The sequence below is a fragment of the Pygocentrus nattereri genome, chromosome 25 (assembly GCF_015220715.1).
Source record: "Pygocentrus nattereri isolate fPygNat1 chromosome 25, fPygNat1.pri, whole genome shotgun sequence".
Taxonomy (NCBI): Eukaryota; Metazoa; Chordata; class Actinopteri; order Characiformes; family Serrasalmidae; genus Pygocentrus; species Pygocentrus nattereri.
Window position 1 is genome coordinate 29826425 of NC_051235.1, and position 10198 is coordinate 29836622.

At 42.4% G+C, this 10198-nt stretch overlaps 1 protein-coding gene across 1 annotated transcript; it reads right to left on the reverse strand.

Annotated features, from left to right (window-relative positions):
• Positions 1 to 8522: 8522 nt before the first annotated feature.
• LOC108439464 (C3a anaphylatoxin chemotactic receptor-like) lies at positions 8523 to 9419 on the reverse strand. The gene has a single exon (XM_017717901.2). It carries the CDS (start codon positions 9417 to 9419, stop codon positions 8523 to 8525), a length of 897 nt encoding a protein of 298 aa, XP_017573390.2.
• Positions 9420 to 10198: the final 779 nt, after the last annotated feature.

A 10198-nucleotide genomic window follows, 5' to 3' on the forward strand; every position in this document is an offset into this window, starting at 1 on the left:
CACCACGCCACCGTGCCACCCATAACTTAGGACATACATCCATATATAAATATATACACTACACTCAAAAAGTCGGGGGTGTTTGGCTTTCGGGGTGAAATTTCAGGATGAACCTAAAAGGCACTCCAACTTTTACAGGTGAACTTAATGTGACCTTCTCTAAACTTTTGACTGCGCATGTCCAGCTGTTCAGTGTTTCAGTACTTTCTGCACAACTTGCTGTTCTCTAACAAGGAGCTTAACGGCGAGGTGGTGGTGGTGGTGGTGTTGCAGGTGGCATCATTAGGGAACGGCTGCTGGAGACCAGGGCACCTCAAATGGAGCGGCCTGCACTTTCTCCAGACCTGAATCCCATAGGAGACCTACGGGATCAGCTGAGTCGCCGTGTAGAGGCTCGTAACTCTGTACCCCAGAACCTCAATGACCTGAGGGCCGCCCTTGAAGAAGACCTCAGCTCAGCAGACAACGAGTCGACTTGTGAACAGCAGGAGACGTCGTTGTCAAGCTGTAAGTGATGCTCAAGGGCGCATGACGAGTTATTGAGACAGTGAGATTTTTTGTTGGCTTTTGTTTCGATAAACTGAGGTGAAGAAATCACCACCGCATGCTTCTACTTAAATGCCCTCATGATATAACATCACTGCAGGGTGAACCTTTTACGTTTTCCATAAATTTCACCCGAAAGCCAAATATTAATTTTTGTGAGTAGCGTATATAGACAGATCTATGCCTTCAAATCCCCCCAAAACACACACATAAATATATATATATATATCGCTGTTGTCAGAAGAAAACCTTGTTGTGTCTCGAAATTGGTAACTTTACAGGAGAAGGAAAAAACATACTTTACTTTTACTGGGAGTCAGTGGAGCCAGAAACATCTCCAAGTAATTTTGGGACGTTTCTTTTGGTCCATTATTCATGATATTTACACACAATATAAAGGGCAACATGCATTTTTCAAATCATGTCAAAAAACTGAAAATTGACAAAAATGGAGATACAAGGTTAAAGAAAAGCTATTTATAAAAATACCAGAAGAAACAGACCCTCTTTCGTCTTTATGTCTTTAGAAAACATGCATTTCCTTATCTCTCTCTGAGCCAGTGCAGCCTTTTCCTGTCTGCTAGACCAAACCTCTCCCACATACACGACCACTGAGCTTCCCCTGATAGTAAAGCCTATATACACTACGCTCTGTCCAATGAGGGAGGGAGCCTGATTTTTTTTTCTGTGTAGAAAGTCAGCAACACATCAGCAAGTAGCACTTAATTGAACCTTCTTTTTTATAGCTGTGAAGAAAAAGATGGTTCATTCCGGAAGGAAATTAATAATTGATCTCTAATCTAAAATAAGATGGATCTTATTCCCTCATGAAAATCATATGATAGTAAAATTTAAAATAGACTTTAATCCCTAAAATCCCAGACTTGCTACATACTAAAACGTATTATTCAGTGCCTACAGGGACGTCAGGGCAAACCGGCTGAGTTATTCTTAGCTTATGGAGGTGTGTAGTAAAACTTTGGGTCCCCCAGTGAGGCCTGAGCATTTAAGGGCTAATTTAAACAGCACGGTACCTGGGGAATGCAATGCAAGCCATTCAATCAATTCACCAACAACTGCTGTCTAAGGCCTAAGACACAGATTTGTATACCTTGAATGATGTCTGTTAAAGATTATATATGATGGTTGTTCAGAAAGTCCCTGCTACTACATGTGTGTGTGTGTGTGTGTGTGTGTGTATCTATACCCAGTTTATACCACTTTGTCTTTACACTGACTTACATTTAAAGTTAAGACACTGTTTGTCTTCTCCTGGAAAGTTACCATTATGGAGATACGTATTTGATGAGGGTCTTTAAACCGAATTGACAGACTCTCTGTAATCCATCTACAACACTGTTCTGAAGCATCATGTCCAAACAGTGGAACTTATAAAGGCACAAACACAGGTAAGAACACTATATGTCAAATCTGTATGTTTGAGTTTAAGGATAAAAGCTCTCATTTGTCTTATAAGGAGATTTATGAGATAAGACGAATATACAGGAATATGTTTTTAATATATCACAGACAAAATGTTACACTTATGCACATTTGTGGTGTCCAACCAGGTCATGGACACCTGTTATTACCAGGCATGTGCACATACAGTCGACTGGGCGGGGGGCTTAGACTGCCCTCAGACTGTAGCAATGCCTGCATGCTTTACTAAGTTGTGGCCCTTAGTTTACTACGTCGTTCACACAGCTTACTACTTATTGACCATGACTTAGTAAGTGGTGACTTAACTACACTAATCAGGCATGACCACCTCCTTGTTTCTGTCCATTTTATCAGCTCCACTTACTGTATAGCTGCACTCTGTAGTTCACCCTGTTCTTCAGTGGGCAGGACCCCCGTGGACCCTCACAGAGCAGGTACTATTTGGGTGGTGGATAATTCTCAGCACTGCAGTAACACTGAGTGGATCAGACACCTCAGTGACACTGCTGGACTGAGAATAGTCCACCAACAGCGTCCTGTGGGCAGCGTCCTGTGACCACTGATGAAGGACTAGAGGATGACCAACACAAACTGTGCAGCAGCAGATGAGCTGTCGCCTCTGACTTTACATCTACAAGGTGGACCGACAAGGTAGGAGTGTCGAATAGAGTGGACAGTGAGTGGACACAGTGTTTAAACACTCCAGCAGCACGGCTGTGTCTGATCTACTTCCAGTACCAGCACAACACACACACTAATGCACCACCACCATGTCATGGGGGTCCTGACCACTGAAGAACAGGGTAACAGAGTATCAGAGAAACAGATGGACTACAGTCTGTAACTGTAGAACTACAAAGTGCAGCTATACAGTAAGTGGAGCTGATAAAGTGGACAGTGAGCGTAGAAACGAGGAGGTGGTCAGAATGTTATGCCTGACCGGTGTATAAAGCAAATGTTCAGAAAGTCCCTGTGTGCGTCTATGTACCAAGTTAATGCCACGTTGTGGGGACCAAAACCTGTTTATACACTTACACTGTGGGGACCTTTTCATCTCCAGCTTGTGGGACCCACAATATAAATCAGTAGGGTTGGTAGTTCGGGTTAAAGTTGGGTAAATCTCCAGGAAATGAATGGAAGTCTATGAAACGTCCCCACAATTCGGTGTTACTGACCTCAGGTTGAACTTATACACCTTCTATTCTTGTAGTGTATGTGTGAAGTATGTATATTGCTGATGACCTCGGGCTGAACTAAGTGGCTGTGTGTGTGTGTGTGTGTGTGTGTGTGTGTGTGTGTGTGTGTGGCGTACATGTGCTTGTTCCATTCCGCAAGAATCCCATTTCTAATTGAACCCTTACAGTTCAATTATCTATCATATACACAACTGATTTCCCACTGAACCCAACTGAACTGTTCCACCTGCACATATTTCACGGTCCCACATTAGACTCTTGCAACATCTTTTATTTGCCCTCCAGTCTGACCTCTGGATGTTCTCCAAGGCCTTCACGTAACAGCAGGCCATGAACAGCATCCGTAGCTCTTTGTCTCCACCAAGTGGAATCAAATCCAGACACTTCCACAGCTTTACTTCAGATAAGAACCTGTACAGTGTCTGAATGGACCACAGACAGACTCTAAAGGCCTTTTTCCATGTTGAAATGAAACATCACAAAGATTCTGGAGGCTTTTTGGTCACGAAGCGAAGAAAAGATGCCTCAGGTTTTGTATAAATCTTGTTTTCATGATGGCCTTCAGAGAGAAGAGGTATAAATAGTGGGCAGGACACACAGAAAAGGACTGGCACAGCTATTAAACGTTCAACAGGCTCTTTATAGTGACGACAGTTATTCAGAGAAATATTCTCAGTCCTTTCAGGTGAAAGGCTTTACAGTCGTATGCATAAGTTTGAATGCCCCACTCAGATTACAGAGTTTTGTAAAGAGAAGCTAACATCCTCTACAGAGAACACACAGACATGTTATTTTTCTGCACATTTTATTTATGTGCTGAGGTTAACAGACTGGAACATAAACAAAGCATAAAAAAAAAATATCAACAAAAGAAAAAACATGTTTAACCCATAAGCCCGCCAACAGGCCCAAAGTTTCATTACACACTTCTTGTGAACAACTTAATTTTTTAATTCTATACAAAAAAACAAGATGCATGATGACAATGAAGATACAAATAAATGCCCCCCCACCCCCTTGAACTCCATCCCTCCCACCCATCCACCTGCAGCTGAAAAAAACACAGAATTAACACCGAAACAAAAGATAAACACCAGAAATCGAGGAAAGCTTAGTATAATTGCTGTTTTCAGGACAAAACCTCATATCAACACTTTTGTCAATTTTCAGTTTTTCACATAATTTGAACATACCTGTTGTTGTTTACATTGTGTGTTAATTTCATGAAGAATGGATCAAGACAAACGGCCCAAAATGTCTTGGAAAAAAAATCTGGTTCCACTGACTTACATTAAAAGTAAAGTAGGTTTTTTCCTTCTCCTGTGAAGTGACCATTTTGGAGATAAGAGGTTTTGTTCCAACAACAGTGATATGCATCCATATATATATATATATATATATATATATATATATATATATATATATATATATACCCTTAGCAACACATCTAGGGGGAAAAGAAAAAAAAAATCATTGGACTTAATTTAACAGAGTTTAGGTCTATAATCTAAGAATAGCTCCCTTAGTTTACATTAAAGTCCCTGTAGTTACTGAATAATAAGCCTTTGTATAAATTTACCTGGATTGTTAAGGGGTTAATTCAGTAAATAAACAGTAACCTTGCATTAGTTAATCTCACTTTAATCAAGAAAACACTGCACCTGGCCAGAGGAGCCTAACCTTTTGTATACAGCTGCCCTTTAGGGTTACTGTAAGAATCCCCCAGTGATGACCTTCACTGACCCAGTCACTAGTACAGACACTCACTGGTTTCTGAGTAAGAGTCTTAGTTCATACCTTATTGGAAGGCTATCCATCATCATATCCAAAGGTTTGTGGACGCCTGGTCAAATTCCATGTTGTTGTTGATTGTTACTGAGGTCAGCATTTTGGAAAAATTCTCTTTTTTTTTGTTCTTGCAGAAAAATGCCATATTTCAATGTGTTCCGTGTAGAAAATGCATCAACTTATTTTTATTTAGAAAATAAACCAAATACGTCATTTGTCTGGGTGCCAAAACTTTTGCATAAGACTGTACACACAGACTTTGTAACTCATGCATAAGCATTGAATAACATTAGTAAAAACTATGCTTAAGTGTTTGAGTATTTACAGCTTATGCTAGTGATCTCATTTTGTGAATTAAGATGTTGCACTGACAAAACATCGTTGTCCAAAAAAAACAAAACCAAACAAATTTCACAATGAATGACCAATAGAAAAAACTCCAAAATCTTGGATATAAAACTTCTAGCCTCACATTATTTGGATAGTCCACTATCGACCCCTATAGATGATCTACAGATACTCAAATTTTTAAACTATCTGTTGAAACTCAGTTGATTCTAAACAGGGGTGGGGTTAAGATTTGGACCAGGGTGAGGACAAAGACCAGGGTGAGGTTTAGGTTTTGGGTTGAGATTAGCGCAGGTTTAGAGTTAGAGAGTTATGTTCAGTTTAGTACATGTTCAGCTGAATGTAACCTGAAAGTAAAGTAATTATCTACAAAGAATTTAAAGTGTACTGTGCAAATAAAGTGTGACCAAAATTACATTGACTTACATTGAAAGTTGGGACTCTTTATACCTTCTCCTGGAAAGTTGCCATTTCGGAGATACTTCTTTGATGAGGGCTCTTAAACTGAAGTGATAGACAGTCTGTAATCATCCTACGCCACTTTTCTGAAGCATCATTTCCAAATAATGGAACTTTCAGGGGACAAATAACAGTAAAGTACTCGATCAGTTCTGTAGGCTTTTTTTAAAGTTTAAGAACAAAAGTTCTCACTTGTCTTATAAAGAGATTTATGAGGTAAGCAGAATATACACATATATCGCTGTTGTCAGAACAAAACCTCATATCTCCAAAATAGTAGATTTACAACCTTCTTTATTTTCAATGTAAGTCAATGGAACCAGACTCCTCCTTGAGCCCCTTTGCCCTCAGATCGTAGCAGTGCCCTCTAAGTTTCCCTCTGTAAAAGCTGTTTTATCTGGCCATCTTTGGACAAGCCTTACTAAGCTGTGGCCCAGACTTATCCATGTCATTTCCATGGCTTAATAAGTGATGACCCTGGCTTAATTAACTCAATCTTCAGTGGCTAACTTACTAAGCCATGATTTAACTATCTTGATGACATGGCTTACAAACTTGTGGCTGACATACGAATCTTGTTCTCACACTTTACTTAGTCTCAGCTATGACTTAATTATCTCAATCCCATGCCTTACTAACTAAGACATGGAATTGAGAGTGGGGCTCAATAAGTTAGATAGCACAGTGCAGGGGTCAGCAAACCAGAGACATTTTGTCCTTTCAACAAAAATCAAACCAGCTTCAGAGTCACATTTTATGTCCATTTTACCACTATGTCTCAGTATGTGCTGATGTCCTAGTATAGGCCATCTATCCATCTTCTAAGCCGCTTCTCCCTCAGGGTCTGGGGGGGTGCTGGAGCCTATCCCAGCAGTCATTGGGCAGAAGGCAGGATACACCCTGGACAGGTTGCCAGTCCATCGCAGGGCAGACAGACACAGACAGTCACTCACACCCAGGGGCAATTTAACACGTCCAATTGGCCTGACTGCATGTCTTTGGACTGTGGGAGGAAACCGGAGAACCCGGAGGAAACCCACGCAGACACGGGGAGAACATGCAAACTACACACAGAGAGGACCCCGGTCACCCGGCCGGGGAATCAAACCCAGGCCCTCCTTGTTGTGAGGTGACAGCGCTACCCACCATGCCACCATGCTGCCTCCTAGTATAGGCAAAACATCTAAAATAAATGAAAAGCTTTCTTAGTTGGCTCTGCTTTAATTTTTAGTTCAGCTATAGCTGCTTTTCTCACATCTCTGGCAGGAAACTTTTCCTCAAAACGTCGGTCAATGTTGGACTTTTATTAGGTTGCTTCTCATTTCTCTGCTTTTTCTTTGACTTTTTCTTATGTTCCACCTTAAACAGTGCCTGAGCCACCAGAACATAACTGCTGCACCATTTAAGGTGGAATAGGACCATTCGAACATGAAGCTGGTGAATGTGAAGCTGACTTTGTGCCCTGTGACCTTAATGTTTGTCAGTTTCTCGTTGCAGATTAAACATATCAGGAAACCGGCTGGAGTGATTATAAACACTAATAAGTCCATTCAATCAAAATTATCAATCTTCTTCTTCTTCTTCTTTCGGCTGCTCCCTTTAGGGGTCGCCACAGCGGATCATCTGCCTCCATCTTGCCCTATCCACTGCCTCCTCTACTTTCACACCAACCATCTCCATGTCCACCTTCACTACATCCATAAACATTCTCTGAGGTCTACCTCTTCTCCTTCTGCCCGGCAGCTCCATCTCCAACATTCTTTGCCCACTATTCCTCCTCAACACATGTCCAAACCATCTCAACCTGGCCTCTCTGGCTTTATCTCCAAACTGCTCCACCTTCACCGTCCCTCTGATCTGCTCGTTTCTAATCTTGTCCATCCTTGTCACTCCCAACGAAAATCTCAGCATCTTCATCTCCGCCACCTCCAAACCACAGTCTCCAAACCACAGTCTCCAAACCACAGTCTCCAAACCGTACATCATAGCAGGACGCAATGAAAATGATCAATGTTCGTCCTAAAACTCTCGCTTTGCTGTATCGTTAGCTATTAGCTATGCGAGACTGTTTTCTGTGTTGCTATGGTGACCAGCAGTCTGCGCTGATCTTCAGGGTGTCAGTCGTGGGCTGGAGGTTAGGGAACCAGCCCTGTTACCTGGAAGGTCACTGGTTCGATCCCCAGTGCCGACAGTCTGTGACTGAGGTGTCCTTGAGCAAGACACCTAACCCCCAACTGCTCCCTGGGTGCTGTGGATAGGGCTGCTCTCTGCCCCCTAGTGTATGTTCACTAGTGTGCATGTATGTGGTTGTTTCACTGCATGGTTGTAAATTCTATTCTGAATTAGCAGTTCTACATTAACTCCAGCGTTTAAGACCATTTACTGTTAAACTGTGTTGAAGGATCAGCAGAGCTTTATTTTACTGTAGAGGAGGATTATTTTATTATTACCTACTGATCTGATTCAGCTGTGGAGCCTCAACAGGGCAGCAAAAGATAAAAGACCTCCAGCACCACATGTTGCTGTCCCCTGGTATTGTATGTAACGTTACAGCCTTGAATGCTACAGGAAGGGTTCAAATCCCTACTAAGGTGGCAACTATTTTTCAGGCTATTTGGTTTCCTCAGAAACAAACTGTTGAATTCATGTTCTGCTTGAGCCCCTTTCCCTCTGCAATTTCTGTACACACACACACACACACACCCCTGTTCATAACACATGAGGCGTCCAAGCAACGTTCATCTATCTTGTTTCACAGCTTTGGCGAAGACTCCGTGAAGCGAAAGCGTAGAGCAGTGGATTCATGCAGCTGTTGATGAAAGTAAAACTCACAGCAACGTCGCCAACCGAATTTTTAAACGTCAGAAGTTCATCCAACAAACCTGGGTATGAATGTTTCATTGCAATCCCAAAGATCTCCACCAAGTTGATCAGGTGGCACGGTGATGAGAAGATGAAGGTCATCACCACTATGCTGGTCACCATTCTGGTCAGTCTTTGGCTGTGAAATAAAGCTCCTTGAGTCACTCTCTTGTGCAGGCAGTAATAGGAGGTGACCATGATGGATAATGGAAGAACAAACGCCAGCAGAGTTTCTAACACAGCAACTACGAGCCTGAGTTCGTCTGAAGAAGTGATTCGTCCGCACTCTCTCCTGGACCCGTTCAAGACGACCTCTCTTGTGAAGATGGCTGGAATGGAGAAAGCAAATCCAAAGACCCAGATGGTACACAGCAGGAATTTCTCTCCCTTTTTACCAAGTTTGGACCATTTCTCGGGGAAGCAAACGTGTACGTAACGATGAACGCTGATCATGGTTACTATCATCAAGCTAGCAGATGCGCTGCAGTAGACGAGGGAGATGAAGAACTTGCAGGGCCATCTCCCGATGCTCCAGTCAAAAAGACGGTTGTACATCCACACAGGCAGGGTCATCAAACACAGGATGTCCGAGGCGGCCAGGTTCAGCATCAGATGGACGGTGAAGTTGTCCTTCTTGAACCACAGAACTATGATCACGATCACGGCGATGTTTCCAGGAACTCCAACAGCACAGAAGAAGCCCATCAGCACTGAGGTAACCAGGTTAGTCTGGCTCCAAGCAGTGGAGTTTAAATCGCTGCTGTTGCTGAGCTGCATGATCACTGAAACGCAGCGAAACTCTCGAGAGGAAGCGCTGAGAAAAATGACCCAGCGTTCCTGTTTGTGGTTATCAGTTTCAAAAATTTAAAGTATGAATTTTGGGGGGGGGGGGGGGGGGGGGGCTCAGAGAGCTTCATGGGCTTAACTCCTTAAACTCTAAACGGCTGGATGCTTATGAAGTTTCTGACACCGAATGATACACAACTGTCTTTAAATATAGGCAAAAATACTTTGCATTGCAAAAGCTGGTCTGAATGAATTAAACAGCGTTTAAATTAGAAGAGCTTGTAGGATTTCTGTATTTCTACAGTTCACAGCACCTTCTGTGTCCACAGCTCAGTCACTCAGACTGTGTAAAGGCATTAAATGATGAAACAGTAAATCCACAGACATTCACTGTCGTCCAAACTGTATCAGACAGCATTTGAGTCTCATTACAGGAAACATGTCAACTTTAAAGTCTAATGTGAAAGAAATGAACAGAACTTTATAGATTTCAGCCGTGATCAAATTCCCTGCTTTAGAGTTTCTATTCACTCCCAGCTGAACTGCTAATTACAGCAGATGTTTATGAGCCCAGCGTTCCTATTGCGGTGCGGCTCTCAGGCTGACCACCACGCCGGTCAGCAGCTAACGCTGTCAGTCACTGCGTGCCATGCTAACATGTCGAGGTCACCTACAGTTACAGAAACCATGACCTGCTGATTTGAGTATTAATGGGATACAACTTTATATTCTGATCCACGATAAATCCCTGCCATCGTTTATTTCATCTA